At 37.9% G+C, this 24,426-nt stretch overlaps 1 protein-coding gene across 4 annotated transcripts in view; it reads right to left on the bottom strand.

Annotated features, from left to right (window-relative positions):
- PARD3B (par-3 family cell polarity regulator beta) overlaps window positions 1-24,426 on the bottom strand; it is a 391,710-nt gene that overhangs the window by 185,209 nt on the left and 182,075 nt on the right. For all 4 annotated transcript variants that reach the window (XM_063162314.1, XM_063162315.1, XM_063162316.1 and 1 more), the window contains 3 exons: window positions 10,723-10,908; window positions 4,629-4,799; window positions 1,186-1,315 (listed from right to left, as the gene is read on the bottom strand). In XM_063162314.1, the coding sequence (XP_063018384.1) occupies window positions 1,186-1,315; window positions 4,629-4,799; window positions 10,723-10,908 (487 nt within the window). The remainder of the gene's footprint in view (window positions 1-1,185; window positions 1,316-4,628; window positions 4,800-10,722; window positions 10,909-24,426) is intronic.

Genomic DNA, 24,426 nt, shown 5'->3' with positions numbered 1-24,426 from the left:
GCTGCTCTCAGATACTATCTTTGGTAATGCCCAAGTCTACAGAGTAGGCTAGTTCCAAGGATTGGACCCTTTTCTCCTGAAACTATAGAATGAGTGTAAATTCCATACAAGAAAAACATAAGGTAGATCTAAACAAAAGGATCTGATCTTTCAATGTTTACAGTGCTTCAGGCTATACCTAATTCTTTTCCTGGAGACACACTATGAAAATATTGAAGTCAACACAAATAAGTTACCCCTAAATTCCACAGGAGTTTCTCTTGAATTTTACAGATAAGGGCTCTTCGGTTTTGATTAAAAGTACCCCACACAGTCATCACAGCAGCCTATGATATTACTTTTTGCAGGCTACCATGATTCCACAGTTGTCTAGGAAAGTGGGAAAGATCATGCATAATTCAACTACATCAAAGAAAATCTTTTTTTCCTACTGAAAAGTATTTAGCTATGTGCTTGACTTGAAGAATGAGAGCACACTTAAAAGGACAGGGGTCAAGACCATCTCAAATACTTAAACTTTTCAAATAACTAGTACCTTGCTGAGTCAGGAGCAAATTGGACAGATAGTACAGTATGCCATCAGAAATGAAAAAAAGAAAGGAAAAGAAGTGGCCTTAAATGTTCTTACTGGTATGCTTCCATATGCTCGCACATGTAGGTTTTCTTTGCACAATTTACACAATTACCTAATGCTTTTTAATGAGTTCATTAATATAATTCCAATTTGTAAATTAAGGGAATGTTTCTAACCTTTGAACAAATTTTACCTTAAAGTCTAAAATAAGCAAGTGCACTTTCCGAACATCATGTTTTAGTATAAATTAATTAAGCTTATAATAACCTAGGACATAATCTAGAAATTAAATGTAAAAATCATTGCGCTCATTAAAGATATATAGAAAATAAACATTTTGACAACATATATTTTGCACTCATCATTTGTTTTTTATCCAGCCTTACGTGTTGGGGCAGCGAGCTAGAAACTGTTACTTAAACTGGAATTTGTGCCAGGAATCTCATTCACAACTTCTGAATCAACTCTCCCACCCTCGCTGGATCTTCAAGCCTCAAAGTAACATAGTGTGCACTTACTCTAATTAACTGCTTTTGGTGGCTGTGGATTTCAGGAAACAAAACCACAAAGCACTCTCTCTCTCAGCAAAGAGATGGCTATGTAGAGACTACCTTTTATTCCTTCCTGAGGACCGCATGTTACAAATTGCTGGAGAATGGTATCATTGCGCCGCGAAGCAGCTGCGAAGTTATGACTCCCATCAAAGGCTGATTTTTGAAAGACTCCCTGGTCTGACCGTTCCTAAGGGAAAAACAGAACCACACATTGCAACACAAAATTTGCATATTCAACAATGCAGAAGAGCATCCATCACTGCAGACGGTGCATGGACACTGTGATATAATGTGTTCACTGTATATTGCCTCCTCTCAAATGAGAAACTTGAGAGAGTTCTTCAAAACTGCAGGCTGATTTTGCTCACCATGAAATAACATCCAAGCAATAACAACCATTAAGAATGATGCACAAAAACGAAGATTTTTTTTATGACCCACAACTGGCTTCATTCAAATTCTCCATCTGGGAGGGCAGCTTGTGACATTGTCAACACAAGAACATGGGCAATGCCAATGGTATTTTTCTGCCAGCCAGCTGGTTCCCTTCTCCCCGAGACTGAGTGCATATGTTCTGATGATCACACACTAGAACAGTTTTGCAAGTAAGGAGTTACACCAAACTCCCAAACGCAGGTCTTCTGGCTAGCAGCTAAACAAACTCCTGTCACACCTCTAGTCAGCTTTTCTTTTGAGACATTTCCTACCCCCCACCCCCATACATGTCATAGTGCCTAATTTATTCTCCTGAGCAGTTGCTCAAAGGAAAAAAGTTGGGAAAAAAATAAAAATAAAAATCACAGTTTCTAAAGCTGGGACAGACCCAGGAAGACATTTCCGTAGTCATTATTCAGGGAAAACCAAAAACCCACACAGAGGAAATATTATGGCTAGCTTTCAAAGCAACCTTTAGATGTTCTGTGATTTTATATCTGTTTTTTTGAACTGAGATCCAACTGGCTTCTATTTTTAAACTGCATGTTCATTATGTCAGCAAATGTTATACTAAATATACATATTTTTAAATTCCATAGTCATATCTACAGAAGAAATGCATGTATCTAACCCATGTTATTTTTAAAATGATGCAAGAGGCTTGCTATATTGGCAAGTGATTGCCTGCAAACCAAGACATAAGGAAGGACAGCATGTTACACCTCCTTGCAACCTGTTTTTCAAGCTTAATAACAAAAATAAAATAATGTAAGTTCAAAAAATAAAATTGTAATAAAATAGTGATTGAATAAAAACAATGAAAATAAGCTTAATAAAATGGAAAAATTGCATGTCAGAACAGAAATCAGTGCTGAGATACTCATGGTGACAATATGGCTTTAAATTTAAGCTTAGTGGACAGGCAGCATGTGTAAAATTCTCTTTTCCGTATTGCAGAACCAGCCATTTGAAAAGGGTATTTTCAAGCTCCATACAGAAGCACACACACACCATACAAACACTGACAGTTGTGTTTCCTCTTGAAACTGGAGTCTTCAGTTTACATCAGCTTCCTTAGGTTGTAAAGTCCACGTTTACTGCTTTTTTAAACTATCCATTGGAGACACAGTGGGATAAGGAGCCTTGAATTAACAGCAACAACAAATCTGCTTTTCCAGCTCTTTGATAAATGACACAATCAATATCCCAACAACTGATCAGTAACCAACTTAATTCGAGTATTCAGCTTATAAAACATAGCTGTCATGGAAGACCACCATTAGTGTCCTGCCCAATAAAAACAATAATGCATTTCTAAACATATTGTCCTTCTGCCAAGCTGCGCTGCAGTGCTCGGGTAGCTGTTTTGTGGAAAGGGAAGAATGGGCACTGACCCATTTCTGCTGCAGTCTCCAGACTCAAATGGAATTACAATTGAATGCAAAGACTACCCTATAAAAATTAATTCCTGTCTAAAATGAATTTGATTCAATCAAGACCTCATTATGCATTCTTCATAGGGCATGAGTCAAGATTATTTACCTCCTTCATACATCTGGATAATATTCAAAATGATACACTTAACTATAAAAAGCAGCCTCATACTTTTACTAGGTCAATCTGATGTTTGATTGGAAGCTTTTTAAAAAGAAGTAGCTTCAGCTTTAGCAGAACTGAAGTTTCTTTGAAGGTGGGCTATCTTTCTTATATCCCAAAAGTGCACAATAAATATAACATATACGTCATAATTCTTCCTTACAGCAGGATGCTGTCACATATAAAAGGAAAGCAAAAATGTGTTTTCCTCTAACATCTTCCAGAATAGCTAATGGATACTTTTCATATTTTCCTGGCACAATTGACACCGTAAGGCTTTTCCAAAGCATCCTCCCAACAAAATAAGAGTGTAATATTTGGGAAGTCATATATTTCTAAATCCATTTCTCAATCAATAAATGATGCTAGTAAATTACATAGAAAGTTATCAGAAAAATATTTAAGAACCAATTAAATTACAAGACACCTGCATCCTCTTCCTTCCTCTGGAATTTTATGCAAATACAGCCAGAAACAAGACTGTTCTCAAAATGTTCCAGTAATGCTCATTAAATAAGAAGGTTAAAATAACTTGGAATTCTATAATGAGATTTATTACAATCTTTTACACCCCAAATCTACTTGTATGTACTTTCATTTTAAAGAACACTACTAATATTTAAAGCTTTATAAAATATTTGCTCAAAGGTTAAAAGTAAAACTGGAGTGACTAGAAAAGGCAGACAGTATACACGTATACACGTATGTAAAGATGAGAAAAGAGTGTGCATATGTGTGTGCACGCATGAATGAAAGAGAGAGCAAGGGAGATCATAAAATCAATCTTTTTTGAAATAAGTAGCGACTGGCAAACATCAATTTATATGATGTCTAGAAAACATAATAGTTAAAAATGCCTTTCTTTCCTTATTTTGTTACCTTACTTAAATAGATTTTATCTTAATCAACTCAAACCCATCCTGAAGAAATGTTCATCTGACAAGGAAAAGTAAAATATTTCATACCTTGAAAGTCAAGAGAAAAAGGAAAAAAAAAAAAAAAAGCAAGTCCAGAAAAACACACTCAAAAAAATACATTAAGTACTAATGAAAAAGAAAAAGCAAGAGTAAAGCAAAATCCTAGTCATACTAAGATATTCAGGTCTCTGATTATAGCAACAAATGAAATCAGAATAATTTAAATTGCCTGTATCCAAGCAATTGCCTTGAGGAAATAGCAGATAGTCAAAACTACATCAATACATTTATCCTAAATTAACTTGTTTTGGAATAATATTTTCTTTTGTTCCAATACCTGTTGAATCAAAATAAGAGGCAACTTTTAGTCTCAACAAGCACAGCAAGACGAGAAGATATCAACCAGAAACAATTTTTCAGTCCTCTCTCCAGAGGAGAATTAATTCTGCCAGGAGAAGCTCTCTGTGACCAAGACTTGAGCCATCCTCTCTGATGTGCAAAACCACTGGGACTGGAACAACATTGATCTAATAAATGCATATACTGCCTCACCTCTGTGTGCACCTCCAGCCTGCGGAGCACGACCAGCTGGATCCTGCCCCGAATGTTGCCCTCCATGGACATGGAGCGCCTGAGCGTTTCCATGGCCTCGTGGTTGGACTTGCCCAGGAGCGACTCCCCATTGACGGCAACCAGCTGATCATTCACTCGCAAACGACCGTCCTGCAAGCGACAAACAGAGACAATTTCAGAAACCCCAGGGATTATTAAGAAGAGGTGCTACATATGGGAAAGCACGATGCAGACAATCAGACATTGCTCCTGTAACTTAATAAATAAAAGAATGGACAGCGCCAGAAATAACTTTCTTTCCAGTAATTGGCAATTGTCTCCTTCTATTCACAAAACTTTTGTAAAGAGTTCATACTGCAAATACAAACATAGCCATTCATGCACAGACTGCTCCTTTTCTTGCATTTGCCATTTATTTGTATCAGTTAAAACAATAATTAAGAAAAAACCCAAACCAAAAAACGCAAAACCAAAATAGTACAAACCACACAAAAAACGACCCACCCACCCCATCCTCAAAAAAAGGGAAAAGCAGCTTTTAGTTAGTTTAATGGGCTCACACTATAACTATTAGTACCCACACTGCAACCACAAAGGAGTGCTACAATGTATTTTTCATGCATAATTATCTGCTATTAAGATCTGGTAAAACATAGCTCAAAAAGTTTTGTCTTACTATCTTATTGGTGTGTATCTTGTCACAATTCTCATGCCATCACATGGGCCAGCGTCTTCAGTACAGAATGGTCACTAAAATTTAAGCATCCTTACTAATTAACGCTATCCCTATTTTACAACATTCAAAACTGCTGCCAGTAACAAAATTAGGGTTGAGCCATATCAAGTAATCTATGCTTTGAAAAAGTAATTCAGCTTCATTTGCCAAGGTGACATTTGTGAGTGTAATAAAATTGTGGACCACTGCTATTTTGTGATTTAGGAGTCCTATTGCTGTTGTCATTATGATCTGTGATTTATTTCTTTTCATAAAACAGCATGCCATGGACATTTCTCTCTAACCAGAAAATAAGGTCTATTTAATTGAGACAGAGGAATTTCTTTCAAAGCTTGTCAAGTTTGCAATTATCAGGCTAGCATTAGACCTCAAACAAGGAGGAGAAAGAAATCAAAGACATCTGATAGAAGGTGGTGAAGGAACCGTAACATGGAAGATCCTGCACAGAAGTACAATGCTTAGTTGAATCTGATTCACAGGTTCAGCACAAACTCTTCATAAGGCACTCATCTGAACTGTTTACATATTTTATGCATCTGAGCAGTACAAAATATATATACTGATTTCTATTTTTTTCTGTAACTAAGATGTTCCATTCACTATTCTGCTACTGCTGCCAAGTTGAAGTCATTTTTGAGTGAGTTACAGTAGCTGTGACACACCCAGATTTATTAAGTGTTATTTTTGTTGGAACTGCATATCATCATTACTACAGCAGAGTACAGATAACCACAAAGCTCAAAAAAACCAGTATATAACAAAATCCAAAATAAACTGGGATGGACAAGAAGATGGAAAGAAATAATTAGGAGACGAGCCACTCTGAGAAGGAAAATTAGGAGAAATAAAGCATTTCTTGAGAGGGTGTGGGAATGGAGGATAGAAAAGGAGAGGCCATTTGGAAGATATACTGAAACCTCTCCCACCACTCTGCTGAATATTTTATGCCAACTTAAATGTACATACAGCCAAAGTCAGTAAGTTAACCTCACTCTTTCTCTATATACAAATGATCCCATCACAAGAGGGGAGACAAGGGTTAAAATTGCTGAACCCAAAATTTTATTATTTGCACATGTTTTAATTCCTCTGTGTCCAATCAAAATTTGCTGAAATGAATGGAGCTATTCAGAGCAACAGGAGTTTGAGGAAAACAAAATTTATTTTTTGTAAATTTCTGTAAAACATTGAAAATTTTACAGGTCTTCATGTCCTCCCCCTATGGTCCTACAGTTTCTTGGATTACTGTCTTTCCTTTCTTGAGAAAATACTATAATGTATTAAATATCTGTTAAAGTCTGTTTCTAAAGTCTATACAAATACAATGCCAAATGCATCTTGTCACAACTACATCACTTAAGTATGCAACTGTCCTGAACACAGCACACATTTTTAAACTAATCACTGAGCCTCACAAAGTTCTGTATTGGCCCAATTTTCAATTTTTCTTGTAGTACTTCTGTATGAGACTTTATTTATATTTTAATTACATTACTTCTTAACAGGCTTCTTTTGATACATCTGCCCTTCTTGCCCCTCTGTTATGTGCACGATTTACATGAAAAATTCAACTTGAATTTGACACTTCAATTGCGATAGAAGAAAAAAAATGTGCATCATTCATAAATATTGATAAAGCACACTTGCTAAGTCACCTATATAAGCCAGGCTGGAAGACAGCTGAATGCTGTTTTCACACAACAGGCAGAAGTTACTTCACAGAAAAACCTTTCGCCTCTTTAGAGACCAGGAAAAAAAAAAATCCCCACGTCTAAACAGTTTCCAAACACAGATTTTCACATCCCTTGTGTTATGGCCTGGTTTGGAAGCCTGAACTGCATGAAAATCTGCTTGGCTCAAAACAAGCTAAATGTTGTTTTAACACGTTTCTTCTTTCATCTCTGAGAGGTAGGTTTCTTTGTGGCTTTTGAGCAGGAAAACAACATTTGGCATTTCAGCAGAACAGTTTTCAAATGCCATCTCTGGAACTGCGAGTGAGTTATTTAATAGAAGCTGATGTTACTCTTCCTCACTTATTAAAAAAATGCTGGGTTTTTTATGACAACTCACAGCAAGGGGCAGAATCCACTACCACATGGCTGCCATATTCTCACAGTCATTCACAAGACTCCCACTATTTACAGTAGAGCAGGAAGATATACTGCCATGATCTTCAGGGACTTATCTTTTTAATCAAGGCACAATAAGCTATTTCCCTTATCACACCAATGACATTTCTGTCAGAAATGCCCTAATGGCAATTATTGGAATTATCCAATTTCTCCATCCACTGCACATAACGAGCAACATTTATTGCAGCACTCAGAAGGACCAAGGATGTTTGAGTTACACCATTATCATTTGAACAAATGCACACATAGAAAATATTACATCATTTCTTGTAATGGCTCTGTTTCATTTCAGCTGCAGTGGACTGCAAGTACCTGATCCTCAGGAACGCATTGTAAATGAAAAGTGAAGATGTCTTGAGGTGAGCAAGGCTGAAATCCCCAAAGCTGGGGGAATAACAATGCATTTAAATTCAGTCAACTGTTTGTTTTCTTCACATGAAAGGCTCTGCCTAAGTAAAAATATCAAGTAATCCAGTAACCTCTTTATCTTAGAGATGTTAAAAAATAGATGCTAAGTAGGGACATAATGGTTCAATCAACAAAAGCAACTGGTTTTATTCCTGTGGGATACAGTGTTAGAATACAAACCTGGAACTTTTAAGGCTTTTTTTTTGTTTGATTTTGTAGGAAGACCATTAAAGAGGACTGAGTCTTACTGTACCAGGTATGATGCTACATGCATTGACATTTTCTAAAACCTTTAGCTAGGACAAAAGAATAATCATAAAAGATAGGATACTTCAGTTTTCCATTATGATTTTTAAAATGTCCCCTACTACACTTTACAATGCCACTAACACATTAGAGCTAGATTAATGTGTTTATATATCAAAAAAATTAAAAATATTAGCCTCTCTTCAGACCTTGGATCAAGCCAATAACAAGTAATGGTAACATAAAAAGATGGTGTGCATCTCACAGTCTACTCTTCATTCTAAGAAACACAGGGGTAAAAAATTTATTATCTCAAAACCTTTATACAGCATTAGAAGGATTGAGCAATTACTTATCAGTGAAACAAATGTGTTGAAATTCTACGTATTACATTTCTTCTTCTGAGGAAAACAATGACTATAAAGACAAGGGGATAAAGTTCACACTTCTATTAGCATGATACACCAATATCGAAAAAAATTTAAATTCTGAATGCAGAAGTGATAAATAGTGAAAGAATTCTCATGTCAGTGAGATTAAGATTTCCGCCTGTGACAGTTTCCCAAGAAAGCACTGTACACTGGAAAGCAAATGCACATGTCTTAATCCATAATAATCCATTTCAGAGAATACCAATGAATAGCATGGGAAAAGGCTCTGGACAACTACCAGCTGGAAAGAAAGGCTTTTTATTTCAAAACTTGCTCCAAGAAGAGATTTAAAATAAGGACAATAGGACAACATCTTTAAATATTTATGCACAAATATGTGCACACTTTTTAACTTGATACAAGAAATTTTATTAATTGTTAATACCCACCGATTAGATTATGTTCTATGTAAAGGTCATTAGACAGAAGAAAGCCAGCTGTTCTCCATGCATTACACAACAGTAGACTGCGAGTCTTAAAACACTGCCAAAAAGACTGCATTCTGTGAGCACTTGCACACAGGACAGAGTGTCTGAACAGTTCTGGTTGAAGCCAGAGCCTCAGCTACTGTCTCATTTGCTCTGGAGCCTACATTCAGATCCATTACCACAACACAGGTCTAATTGCTGGAAGGGTTATAATGAGGTAGAATAGAGAACAGGTCACAGGACTACAGGCCATCACAAGATAAAATAATCTCCCAGTCATGGTGCCTGTTCACTCAGGGGTGAGCACAGAAGTCCTGCTTTAAGAGTCTGCAGACATCTCAAACCAAAATTAACTGCTCTGGAATGAGTCACTGTGGGGGAAGAGAGAATAGCAAACGTACAGAAAAAGGTTGTCTTATGGGTCTGGGATGTGACAAGTAAGGCTGTGAGCCCACTAACACGAAATATGGCTCCACAGCTTGGCTATCCAAAACAAGGAGTTTATCCATGGCAATGCACTGTCTTGCAACTTGCAACTGGTGTGGACACAGAGCTGGGAAAACAAAGAGGGCAGCCTCATTTCCACAGTAAAATGAGTCGTACTTTGCAGGAGACACCCACATGAATTGAGTTTATCCAGTCCTATTTTGGCCAAATGTGTGTTAACTCAGTTCTGGTGTAATGCAATCAGATGAAGATCCAAGCTTTTTGAAATAACTGTGAGACTAGGAAAGGTAAATAACAGAAGTAAGGAACTATTAAACATTCTTATGAAACCTAAAACCTTGATTATTGCTATTTACTAGCTGCTGTAAATAGATGAGGGTTGAATTTTTAATGCTGTGAATTGTCTTACTCAGCAGGCTGATGTCAGTAGAGCAATTTACATAACACGGAATTAAAAGGTATTTTTACAGAAGAGAGAACTGCAAGGAATTGCTGAGATAAAAGAGAAAAATTACATTATGGTTCTACAGGTGTTTAACATACTAGCTCTAAAAAATTAAGTAATTTGTTTCCAATTCAGAGAAGTTACCTTTTCCAAGTTTTACCTGGGGCAAAAACATGCAGTCAACAGCTTTCCTAAAGATTTGACAATAAGTCAAATACTTTTTAATGATAAAATATACAACAGTCCTTGTACAGTGCTTAGAAAGAACAGAACAACTCATAATACTGTCATTTACCAATTTAATATTACCAATTCAATCCACCTCAGGAAAAACTGATAACTTCTGCACAACTGATATCAAGCTCTGCCAAGACATTTTTAATACAGTAATAAAAATATTCTGAATAAAAAAATAAGAAAATTATGAGAATTTTTTATTTATAGGCACAGTTGTAGGTACCAACTTCTCTGTCACTGAGCAATCAAACTTTTCCTGTAGGCCGTGGGGAGGCTCGAAGCATCCTCTACTCATATCTATCCTTATTCTTCTTCCCCTTCCCCATTTCCTGCAGCATCCAAATGTTCCCTAAGGTTTGCAACAATTCATTTTCACCTTGGCAGACTTTCTTGCTTTGCACACAACCCCAGAAACCACGAGACAGTGTTATATTTGTAGTTCACCCAAAGGAATGAGATACAAAGGTATTTATACCTAGAATGCTTCTCAAGTAAGATTCAGCCCTCACCATAGAAATGACAGTATTCTAACACATTCAGCTCCTGACGTGCTTCTTCCATACCTTAAAAGCAGCACCTCCGTGAATAACAGATTTGATGAAAATCCCAAGATCAGCTCCTGTCTCCCGAGACTTGTTGCCTTTCAAGCTCACACCAAGTCCAGCAGAGCCAGAATCATTCAGAGGAATCTCAAAGGTCAGCTGCTCTGTGGTTTCTGGAGAAAAAATACTGCAGTTTGGCTCTCCTTTCTGTTGGAGAAAACAAGCATGAAAACAGGGGTGATAAGTCAGTATGAGTGGTGTCCACAGAACTGTACAATAAGAAATAGTCCTCTTTTCCAGAAAATAGCTTGAAGAAACAGCTTTATAATCAACAGTGCATTTAGCTGACATTTTGTCACAAAATCTGGCTTAAAATGTTATTTTTAATGATACCTGGGAATATGCTTAAATAGAAGGTAAAATAGCTTAGTTCCACATGATATAAAACTAATGTTGCAGTAGAATGTAGAAAAGACGTTTATACACAGCTGCATTAAAAATGTAAGCCATAAAACTCTCAACATCTTTACATGCAGCTCACAAACTTTAATGACAGTTATACTGTTAAATCCCATGCCCCTTTGAAAATTGAGTTTCATCCTTAAAAAATTATCCTTCCCTTAAACCTGTCTGCAGAGCAAAGCTGGTGTAACAAAAGCAAAGGTGAAAATTGAAAGCACAGTAACGTATTCTGCACTAACTCCCTTAGTACATACTCTGATTCCATAGAGGTGTGATTGCTCCTTTTTCTTTCTGGTATCAGTTAATCCCAAGATTTTCTCTAGATTAGAGAGCTGTTTACAAGACTGTTCAAGTCAAGCATACACAACCACAGAAGATCAGAAAGAACTTCCTTTTACTGTACACTGCATCTGCAGTTTTGTAGGGCTTTCTGTTGCTGGGCAGAAGGGAAGAGGATTGGTTGTCTTGTTAAAAGCAGGTTAGAATCATAAAATTAAATAAAATCAAAGTTTTCTTTGAAATATTTACATCGGCACACCTCAAAAATAAAACAAGGACAAGGAGACCTATTAGGGAATGAAGTGTGAAGTGTTCATGGAAAGTGTTAGTGCAGAATGTTATGCAACACATTCAATTTCATTCCATTTTTCCTTCTCCATATAACTCTAAGACAATTAGCTTTTTTTTTTGTCATTGGGACATTTTCTATTCTTTGAAACAGTAGTATTAAAGAATTAATAGGAAAAAAAAAACTATGAAAAGGAAGCAGATGATTACAAGTTGAAAGATGACTGACTGCTGCTTCCAAGGGTGTCAAATTCTTACATTACATTATCAAGCAGAGGCCACATGCAAGGAGTGCAGTAGCTGGGCCACTCCTCTTCCCCAGTGAGAGATCACCTCCAGGACCTAAGCTGCAGCACAGACAGTATCAATGCAATTGTCAGCAAAGGTGTCAGCAGTACAGATGTTTCCTCAGCAGTTGGAGTACACCTGTGCATTCAGCTATCATGCTGTCTGATCAACAAAAGTATGACCCCAGAACTACGGGCAGAAATTAACATCCTGAAGAAACAGTAACACCTAAGTATACTTGCATTTATTTCAGATACCCTTTCACTGCTGAGGAGCAACCACTGGTTAGAGAGGAATCCCATCAGCCAGAAAACTATCAAACTCAATCACAATATGCACCATGTTTAAATTTTCCTGGAATGTAACTACATGACATTAAAGTCAATACAGTTTGCCTAACTGCCAAATATAAAAATGACAGCACCAACACTGACAATTGTCTTGATACCAGCATTCATCTCCAATACCAAAGTTACACATTTGTGCTTCTGTTTTTGTTCACCAGAAGTAAAGAGTTCTCGGCTACACACATCTGTCACTTTTATTTCTTAGTCTGGATATCGACATCCTGAACATAACCCCCTAAAACCTATAGATTTGTAACAACTGTAAGCAATACAGAATGATAACTTGTAAACACTCCTCCTCTGACTTCAGAAGAACCAGTGTAAGGAAAAAAAACACTACCAGCCTTCTAACATAACCATTTTGTATTTAACTTTCTCAAGGTTTTAGAGAAAAGATTTTCTGCCAAATCTTTTGATTTTTTCAACTTGCACATATTCTTGTCAATTGATTCTGAACTCTTAGATCAGAACTCTACTCAACTGGCACATCCTGTCAAGTATTGGACAGAAGCAATTCTTCTCAGGGTCTCAGACATGTGATGACTCCTGCCTTTAGGACAGGACTTGGTATTACTTTCCTGTTTCCCTAGGCAAGCAGTTCCTCTGTCTTTCTGCTCTCTTTCCACTTTAATCTGTGACATCTGCACTAGACTTGCCCCTTCTCCATGTCAATACTGTGGTTGTATCTTGGCCCATATCCTAAGAAAGGCAGTGAGGGGGCGGTTAGCTCAGGACAAAGCTCTTGGTGCTCCTGCCTGTCTTAACCAGAGCAGTCACAAACTGCTTTATAGCACTACCTCAGTACAAACTAGGACTTCATTTAAAGCTGAATTTGGTCACCCAACAGAGTTGTTTAGTGTTCTCCATTTCCCAGCTTCCTCTAACATAATTATGCTGTGCACTGGAGCTTGTTAAGTAAGCTACCATATCGCTCTATGCATGACCAGGTGTGTTCAGCAGGACTCCACACAAATACAGCAAACTTTTGTCAGTATTTCCTAAGTTTTCCTTAGTACTTAGATTGGAATCTGTGACATTTGTCTACCATTTTCCTTGCTAAAAGATTTCTATGAAAGAGATCACTTAATCATATCAAAATGCCAGTAAATTGAATGTAAGCTGCTTTTACCTATTACTGGAGAACCCAGTAATATTTTTTTAAGTCCTTCACAAGTTACTTGTTTAACATAGTCCAATCATCCCAACCATCTCTTCTTTTCATTATTTATATTCAGCTTTTCCAAAGATCCAGTAAAAGCTGATTTTAAAATAATGTTGAGCTTCATCTAACAGTACAATCAAAAATTTGTTACCCATGATGGAGGCTGAAAGTCAATTCAAAGATTTCACAGGATGGGTAAGAGGAAAGGAGATGCATATCTACAAGTCAGTGATTAATTCACTGTACAGAAAGTAAACTCAGTCTTTACTTCTTTAAAATTTTCCTCAGATACTCATTGTACACAGCATCAGATAGTAAATGCCTGGTAGTAAGTCTAGAACATCAAGACTATTTAGTGCAAATACAAAACTGAAAATTTTATTTGTTGGAGCATGTAAGAAGCAGCAGAAAGGAGGAAAACCAGAGGAGAAAAAAAGGATAAACAAAATCTAGAATCTTGATTTCATCCTATAATTTCTAAATATTTTCAAATAATTATCCTAATCATAATGCTCTTCCCAAGCAATACCTTTTCACTGATGACAAAAAGAGCTCCAGCTATCCTTAAGTTAACAGCTCATCAATTAACTGCTTCATTTGGGCAACTAATTTAATGAATGATGGCCTCTGTTCCTAGAACATGCAGGTATGAATATTAAATGCTGACAGTGACTCACAGAGCTGGATTCCTACTGCTTCTATTTCCCTGACTTTGCTAAAACATTACCCCAAGACATTAATACTTCACAATATAGCAACCACCACCAGCTGAATTACGGTCTGGTAAAGCAAACCCTCCCCAATACACTAAACCTTGAATTCTATTAAAAACACTTCTTACCCCAAGATCATCCTAGATTCTGAACTCACTCAAACACAGAATGAATGAAATGAGCTGCAACACAAATATGTTCCTAGCCCAGAAAAAACTTACAGCTTTATTTTATTTATTTATTTAAATTGCCCAGTCAACAACGACATAATGTATTTTCCATAAAATATGTATCATACCCCAGCAGTTCAGGAATTAAATGATAGTAGCCACTGAAGCTATTCCCTACAGCAGACATAGGAAAGTAACTCAATTGTAGCAGGATAAACAAGAATTCTTCACATAAATCGAAGTCCAGATAGCTAAGAGTTGATCCCTCAGGATGGTTAGAGCTTTGAGGCCTGGCCTACAGACTCTAGGACTTTCACACAGACCAGGCTGAGTAAGGTTGGAAGGGAGAACAGTGGGTCATCAGGCCCAATGCCCCTGCACAAGTAGGGCCATCCTGGACCACACAGCACAGGACTGTGTCCAGATGGTTCTTCTCCAGTGAGGGAGGCTCCACAACCCTGAGCTCCCTCAGCCTTTCTTCATAATAGACATGCTCCAGTTCCTTGATCATCTTTGTTGCCACCCTCTGGGCTGGCTCCAGGGGCTCCCTGCCTCTCTTGTGCTGAGGAGCCCAGCACTCCAGATGTGCCTCACCAGGGCTGAGCAGCGGGGCAGGATCACCTCCTGTGACCTGCTGGCAATGCTCTTCCTAATGCACCCAGGATCCCATTGCCCTTCTTGGCCACAGGGGCTCACTGATGGCTCAGGAGCAGCTCACTGTCCACCAGGACCCCAAGGGCCTTTCCCACAGAGCTGCTCCAGCAGGCAGTCCCCAGCCTGTGCTGGTGTGTGGGGCTATTCCTCCCCAGATGTGGGTCCCTGCACTCACCTTTGCTGAATTTCAGAAGGCTCCTCCCTGCCCATCTCTCCACCCTGTCAGGGTCCTTCTGAAGGGCTGCACAGAATTGGGGGGGATCAGCCACTCCTCCCAGCAAACGTGCTGAGGAGGCATCTGCCCCTTCATCCAAGTCACTGATGAATAATGGGCCCAGTATTGAACCTTGGGGGACACCAAGGCATCCAACGAGACCCTGTGCCACTGTTCAGCCAGTTCTCAATACTGTCCACTCACCCAGTCCACCCTTCCTGAGTTGGCCTGTGAGGCTGCGGTGAGAGACATGGTGTCAGCCTTGCTGAAGTCGAGGTAGACAACGTCCCTCATCCATCCAGGTACTTGTTTCATTGTAAAAGGCAATCAGGTTAGTCATGCATGATCTACCATTAGTGAGTCCACGCTGGCTACTCCTGATTACCTTCTTGTTATCCATGTAAATAGAGTTCCCTGAATCCTCCTTCTTGCCCTTTCTGAAGACTGGGGTGATATTTGTTTTCTTCCAGTCCTTGGGCACCACTCCTGACCTCCACAACCTTTCAAAGATGATTATGAATGGCCTCTACAGCTCTCTCAGCACTCATGGATGCATTGCATCAGGGTCTACGGAATTTTGGAGGTCAGGTTTGCCTAGGTGGTCTATAACCCAATCCTTCTTGACCAAGGGAAATTCTTTCCAACATTCCTTTACCCTTGTCTCCCAGGCCAGAGAATCCCAGAGAATCTCAGAGAACCCCTTGTCAATGAAGACTGATGCAAAAAAGGTGTTTGGTAAATCTGTTTTCTCTGCATCTTCTGCTACCACACTCCCTGTTACGTTTAGTAGTGCCCCCACCATATTATCCTTGGTTTTCCTTTTGTTATGGAGGTATTTATATGAAGAACCCTTCTTGTTGTCCTCGACATCCTCGGCCAGATTTAATTCCAAGGCTCTGGCCTTCCTTATCTTGTTTTTAGTTACTCTGACAACCCCTCAATATTCATTCCAAGTGATCTGACTCTGTTTCTACCTCCTGTGTATTTCCTGCTCAGGCTTGAGTAATGACAGGAGTTCTCTATTTATCCACACAGGTCTCTTGTTCCCTTTGCCCAATTTCTTGCTCATTTCTTTCCTTTAAGAGGGGTACATTGAGACAGGAACACTCTAAAGTACTAATAAAATTTACTCAGCAGAGACACAAGTCAAAACAAACACCCAACAAACACAAAACTCCAACACAAAACTGAAAAACAACCCAACACTTCAAGAGTCAGTCTCCACTGCTGATTTTGTCCTTGCTAGGCAGGTCCTTCCTTCAGCTTTGCTAAATTTTAGCTGTCACCTTTCAATGGCTTCTACAGCTGCAACAAGCTCTGAACAGTCCCCTCCTGATAATCACATTCCTGCAGCCTAGTGATGTTTGTTCTCTAATTTTTATAGTAGACTGCCAGCCACAGTTGCCGCTCAAAGCTCCCTCCTGCCTGCACCATCCAGCACACTAGGCAGCTCCCCACCTCTCTCAATTGCTTGGGAAAGACAAAGATCTTCTCTCTCTTTCCTGAACCAGAAGGCAACAGAGAGAATTTATCTAAGAGGAAACCTTTTCACTTGCTGTCCAGATTTGGTGGTTAAACACAGCAGAGCAAACAACCAAATAGGTACTATCTCTCTCAAGGTAAATCAGGACAGAACTGTTTTAATCTACTGATATACCTGCATGCAACTTCAGTAAAATCAATTCTGACATCACCAGAAACCAGACCGAAAAGTTCAGAGTAGAGTTTATATAAAGTGAGAGAACAGAGTTTGCTAGATATGAAAGCAGAAAGCCCTAATAACACAGTACTAAATAATATTCAGCAATGCAGACTAAAAACCTAAGGGTCTCATGATACATTTAATTAATCTCCTGCCAATGATTTTAATTTTTAGAAGCACATCTCTACCTCAGATATCTAATTTCTTAATTAAAATATTATAATAAAGGATTACTAAAAAAATCTAAAATATTACTCATCTCACCAATAAATTCTCAGTATTTTAAACACCACAGAGAATATACTTTTAAGCCTTCTCCTACTCCCACAACACTCAACTGCTAAGTCACCAGAGCAGTACAATCGTAACTATAACCTTTGAGAAAAGTACTGTGCATTTTATTCTTCCACTTTCTACTTAGTCCATGGTTATATCTACACAATATTGTGTCAATCTTCTGTCTACCATGGGACACCACTTTCAATTAGTCCCTTTATTTAATCTTACAATATCTGTTCTCATTGACCACAGCACTTTTAATCTGTGGATTTGTGATAACCTAATGCTAATCTCTCACTGGAAAGGTTGCCTTATATATCCTTATTGTGTTTTTTGCCAAAAGAGAAGCTTACAAAAAAATTAGCTCTCACTCAGGCAGGAAGGAAATAGCATTTGTTTGACACAACAAGAGACCTTTCAGTACCTGTCTGGTGCCCTTGACCAACACACTAATATGGCCTCTCAATATGCTGACTGCCCCTTGCCTGGCTGCTCATTTCTGATAAGAGATGTCAACTCCCTGGGGTGCCATTCAGAGCCGACAGCAAAAGGCAAAAGACCCAAGAGGGTTATTTTCAAAGGTTTATAAAGGATAAAAGACATTTGCATCCTTTTGCAATGACTTTCTGATAAAAATATTTACATTGTGGCACCACATAACTATAATTGGCAGAAAAGCTTGAAGAGAAGATACTCCCTATTTGCATTATGTTCCACATTCTTTCCAAGCACTTAGCCACAATTAAGAAATACATTGCTGACAGGTCAGTCATTCAGTCACTGCAAAATCTGCACTGTACTTTGCAATAGACATATTGTAACACTCTTAAAAGTAATACTCAAAGGTAATACACTGCTGTAATCTTGTCACAATCTAGTAAATAACTGAAATCATTGCTGCATGTATTCATCTTTAGCATTTCTGACATTTATATTGGCTTCAAAATTATCTGTACTCCATACTACAATAAAAACTAAATGGCCACTAATGGCACACACTGCTAAGACAAGAAAGGCAGTAGCAAATCCATGGAGATACATGATAGCATGCTTGGATAATTTTAATGTTAACACAGTACACTACAAATTTGTGTCACGTTAGATAGAATGTGTCTGGTTTGAATTATGTAGACTTTCTGGAATTATAGCTTCAAAAATCAACAAAATTAGACTCAGCTCTTCATCCAAGGCAGATATAGTGCATTTCAGAAATGGAGATTCTTCAGTTTGCATGACTTGCCTATTGAAGAATCCACCAAGGAAATGGCTGACCCTTGCAAAAGTTTTGTATTTGTTACTTAGTGTGCACTGCTGCTCAACATTAAAAAAATGCAGTTTCACTTTACCTTTTAAGCTACATAACTGTAGCTTAAAAGGTAAAGTGAAAAAGTAGCTAGTTCAGTCCTCAGTCAAAGTCAGTCTCACTGTGAAAACAACCATTTTCAGCCCACGGATGGGGTAAGCCACGTGCTTATGTACCCTACTGAGCTGGAGCCCTGTGCAGTTAATATCCCTTGGCACCTAGAGCCTAAAATCTTATCACACATGAAGATGGAAGGCTGCATGGTATTTTCAGGGTGAATTTAAGGGTGCTGCTACTGTATCGTTTCAGAATTCATTTCAGGCACAGGTCACAACACGGTGACATACAAACCCAACTCTTCACTCATTTTAGTGCTTACTGTTTTAAAGGTATAGTAAACAAAGCAATAAGCAGGTTATAATTCTTTTACGTCTACTTCAAACACCACATGCATACGTTTTACATTAAGTCAGCCTAGGAAAACTTTTAAGTTCTTTATGTATTCCAAGACAGAAAGATTTTAGAAATGTTCATATAGTATATGGAATAGAACTGGTGACCCTTGTAAATGGCAAGGCACTACATTTGTTAGCAGGATTTTAAAATTGCCCAAATACTCTGGTTTTATTAAATGCAAATGCTGTACAGAGACCCAGGTAAATGCATCTAAAACATATGAAGACTCAATTTCTGTTAAGACCAGATTTTATATGCCTCTATTCTGATGAATATATACTTTTGATTTCATACATTAAAGTGGGTTTCCAAATAATTTCAGGCAACCTCAGAGCTAAGACTTACATTATCAAGTAAGCAGTTCTCACTTTGCAGTGTTCTGATGCAGGGTTCCTAAATCTAGGAATTTTGGGCAGTAATCCCATAACACATCTTATGAATATATTACCTCATAATGCAAGTAACATTATGCTTTTCTCTCCTTACTTGCATCCTCTCCGACTTATTCTTTACCAGCAGGCAGAACACCATCAGAGGATTTTGCAGGCAATGAAGGTTATGATCAGGTCTTTCAGACCCTCCTTTTAAGGTTCCTCATATTTGCTAGAATATAGGAACAGTGGGTTCTGAAAGGTAAATCATTGCTGGATCATAACACTCTGATGGGCCTGACAGAGAAAGCAACAGTAGACTAGATGCAATAAGGTCTCTGTGGCCTCAAAAAGGCTGACAACTGATATCACATAGAAAAATCACATTTGCTATGCTGGTACCTTTATGGACACTTCACTGCATATGAGAGCTCAAAAAACAACCACTTTTTAAAGGTACATGGATTATCAAGCAATTTATTCTGCTTTGGTAAATTCGGGAGTCACACACAAACCCTGGATAAAGAGATGCTTTTCAACGTGACAGGAAAAATCGTCACATTCCTTCTTAACACTGATCTCTCACTGACTTTTGCAAAGAGCACAACTAATCAACAAACATCAAAGTTTCCAGTACTCTAAGACATAATGAAATAGTAACCATCTTCTGAAATACATAATGAAGCTGAAAACCTCTGAGGGGTTGCAGCACACAATGTTTTGTCTTGAAAAATATACATTTGTGTAGACACAACCTACATTCGCTTCACAACTATTCCAGATGAAGAGAATAGGTCAAAAATCAAACTTTTCTTTAAAACCCCCAGGATATTAAAAAATCTACATAGTTTACAAATGAAGAGAGGTGCCACGTACATTCACAATATCCTTGTCTTCATTACACAGAACACCTTCTTGTGTACGCTAATAAAATTCAATATATACTACTTTTTTTTCCTATCCAATTCATCTCCTTTAGAACAGAGGTAACACAATAGAGAAATAGTACTTGCTGGAATCACTTTCTGCCTGAAATTATTTGTCCATTTCTGGATAATTGAGCACTAGAATCATGGTTTTGAACTACAAAAACAGGTGCAAAAATGGTTAAGTCTAGGCTGTAATTTCACTTATTATTTCCTGCACATAAAAAGGCAAGCAACAATTAAAAGGAAGTAATAGAAATTAAGCTTTGAATATTAAAACAAATAGGCCAACTGGTTTTCCTTCAGGCATATAAGTTCAAGGCAGTGGAAGAAATTAACTGGGGGAAGACTAAAACATAAAAGTTAATCATATGGTAAGTAGAAAAAAATGCTTAATTGAACTTGCCACTCATCCTGCTTCCTTCCATCCTGTATAATACACATGTAAAAAAAGACTTACAGACCAATACCAAGTTAAGTACATTGTTGTTCATTTAGCTATTGTTATAAAAATTATGGTTTGTTTCCTTTCATCCCCCATTCTTCAGGCATCAGTTAATATGCCAAGAAACCACAGAAATAGCAATTACAGTTGCAACTGTAAGTCAAAGAGAATTTTAAAACAAAAAATAAAGGATATGCAAAAATTACAATGCATGTGCTCTAACTTAGAGAAAAATGCAAGCAATTTTTTTGTGCTATACTATTTCTGGCAATTGCAGAACAGTCACATTCCTCTGCTGCTGTGCATCATACGAAATAAAGAATTGTAAAGGATCATAGCACAGAATGGGTTGCACCAGAGCTGCTCTCACTCAAGCAATATTCCCTTTTTTACCAACGCAGGGACAAAGAAAGAAAAGGGGGAGTAAATAATTTTTTGCATCATTATTAAAAGAAATGGCACTTTCAGATCATACATTTTCCTTAGAGGAAAAAAACACGATGCAACAGACGCACATGATTAAAACACTATTTCCAAAACACAACAGAATGATGGCCATAATGTGCATTCCATTCACTTTGAGAAGAGCTGTAAAATCTAAACCTATTCAGTTCAACCAGGTTTTCTCTGTAATTTTCACCATCCTCTAGAAAAGAGTGTTACACAGTTTAAAACCCAAATGCACCTTAAAGAACACACTAATCACTGGACACTCCGTAGACTGTGGTAATTAAGTGAATCAAGATCTTCCCCTGGAGTTTTGGAATCAGCTCCTTACTTAGCTGCTACATTGTCAACAGCTGGCATGAATTACTGGGAACATTTGGCTAACTGGATAATAAGGAGGACAGCATGTGGTTGGTCCAAATCCTACTTCACTAATCTGTTTCAATATATATATATTAAAATTATCTCATTAGAGCCTCCATATTTTTTTTAAGGAGTAACAACCCTACAAGTGCTGGGTTTTCAATTCTTTTCCTTTGTTATGCACAAACACTGTAACTCTGTAACTCTCAGATGCTGCAAGAACCAGTGTAACCAAAGCCCCAATTGCCTAAAATGTAATAATACTTTTTTGCAACACTGATTCATCCTCATCCATATCATATCTTGGCTGCTGTGACAAAGGCTTGCTACTCTGAATATATTTTTCTACTGGCTAGCAATCCATAAGCACAGATCACAGTAACAAAACACCCAAACTCTGTTCCCATCTATCATACTGAAGAGAAAATATTCGTGAGACCAAGCTATCCCCAAGCCGCAGCTTTATTACAAGGTAAAGTCAAATTATATTATTACAGATCCATGCAACAAAATGTAAACCAATGTGACTTTATTACATTATTTGCTTTGTGTCCATGCAGTTCTCAAATTCTCTCCAGCAAATCCACATAAAAATCCAGTTCTAGGGAACAACATGCTCAAAAGTGGTTTTTGTGCATGGGTTCCTAATGGGTCCAGCCTCCAGATGTATCTTTGCCACAGGAAACTGTGGGGAGTGGGTACATTTACCAGGTGGCCCTTCTCCTTTTTCTTTCAACAGGTAACAGGGAATCTAAAGAAAACAACTCAGATTACAGTCCCTGGAGACATGCACAAAGCAAGAACAAGTCTGATAAAGCAATTACCATATTATTGCCAGGCATTAAAAAAATCCCCAAGTATTCAGGTAAATTCTGCATGCATGTTACACTGTCAGGGCGCTCAGTTACAGCTGTCCTCGAAAAACATCGGATTATCCACTGTTTTTCCTTCCAAAAACAAACATTTAAAGTGCTGGCATTTTTTTGCTCTTTGATAAAACAGTACTGTAACTTTTGAGGTAGCAGAGGATTAGTCCAATGTAATATCATGGCTAAAGCTGAAACCAAACAAAAAAGCTAAACCATTAAAAAAAAAAAAAATCTTTGTTAAGACTATTCTCAGACACCTCATGAATTCTAACAAGCATTGTGTTAGCATGTTAGCATCAACATCTGGTAGCTTAGTGGGATGGTAACTCACACTTTTGCTGTAAGCTACCAGATGTTGCTGAAGGGCTTTTTAATTTAGATGGGCTGGTTCCATAAATTTATGTAATATATTTCAGTAATTCTTGTTTTTATTATGTTGTACTTGATTGAGATAGTGAGGAACACAGAGCAGTATTAGAATTCCCCCATCCTCACTGTTACAGTCAGGGCCATCGCTTGTGCATCATTCTATCACAGAGAAAGCAATCTAAGAGAAGGTCAAGCCAGCAGGATAAATGTGGCTACTTCCTGGATTTCAATCATGCCAGTCATAAGTAAATCACCCATTGAAAGGTAGTTAATCCTTGCTGTAGAGACAAAAATTTATTATCACACAATTGTGGCAGGTAGAAATTATAAACAGCTTTTAGATTCTTCTAAACTTTTATACACACACACTGCTACAGTGATTTCCAGAAGAATTCACACCATGACAATACATAATAAGTATAACATTGGGGGAACAGGAGAGAAAAGAGAAGAATGCATACTTTTTAACGTACATTTTTAAAGTAATGTGCTTTATAATAACTTAAAAAACCCAGAAAACACTATTAATGGCTAGTGATTTCAAAAAGTAAGCTCTTATTTAGAAGAGCTGGTGAATGAAAAGAAATTCTACATAGAATAGATAATTTAGTACTTTGATACTCAAATTTCCCTCTGATCCACACAGACACTGACTCTACAACTCAGGGCTTACTCAGCAGAGCAATTCAATGACCAACTTTGGTGCTTTGGCAATCACTGACAACAAATGCCCAATTACAAGGCTGAAAACCACCATTATGCTCCTTAAAAATTACACAATAAAAAGGAAAAATGGATACAAAAATAGTTTAGCTAAGACACCTCACAACTGCTCACAAGAAAAAGTGGGCAGCAGCAGCACAAGAGAAACGACTCACACGAGAGAACCTGAACACCCTTCCAGCTCCCTGTCCTGTCACGGGCAACCCTGACCTCAGCAAGGTCCTACTGGCAACAGGGAAACAAGAGGAAAACTGTCAGCAATGTTCTGTGAGGAAACATAACGGAGTACTTCTGTAGAAGATCCTGACAACAGTCTAAAGGAAAAGCAAGAAGGCAGCATCTTAAGGAAAGGATGAAGGCGGTTTGTGTTCTTTGAAGGAGATAAAATGAGACAAAAGCAGGAAATGCTGTCCTTCCCTTATCCTGAGGACTTAATGAAAGGTCAAGTATAGCCATCAATCAAGATAAGGAAGAGGGAACCAAAGAAATGACCTTCTCTGAGGGGAAACAAGCATGTATCAGATAGCACTTTTACTCTGATGCAGTTCTCTATGTGAGAGAAAAGAGAACAGAGTTTCATGGCAGTGTTAATAGAAAACAAAAGTGAAAATTAAGTACTTCAGAAGGAAAAAAGACAACCAAAAGTCTATTAAGTCAAAGGCTAGCAGCCAAGGAAAAGCTTGCTTCCAAAATTTGTAAGGAGTGCAGCAGAATTCTATTCCTCACCACTCCTGCAACTGGGCACCTGGCTTATGAGACATCTCCTGGGGCAGCCACCCTCACTAGCTTGCCAGTGATAAGCTGCAAGCTAATTACATGCACTTTAAATTTCTGGTTTAGAGCTTGTTGCTTTTCTGAAAGAGAATAACCCATTTTTAGTTATGCTTGACCTCAC

The sequence above is a fragment of the Melospiza melodia genome, chromosome 8, assembly GCF_035770615.1.
Source record: "Melospiza melodia melodia isolate bMelMel2 chromosome 8, bMelMel2.pri, whole genome shotgun sequence".
NCBI lineage: Eukaryota > Metazoa > Chordata > Aves > Passeriformes > Passerellidae > Melospiza > Melospiza melodia.
Note: the sequence above shows the minus strand (reverse complement) of the source record. Positions and strands in the feature narration are given on the sequence as shown.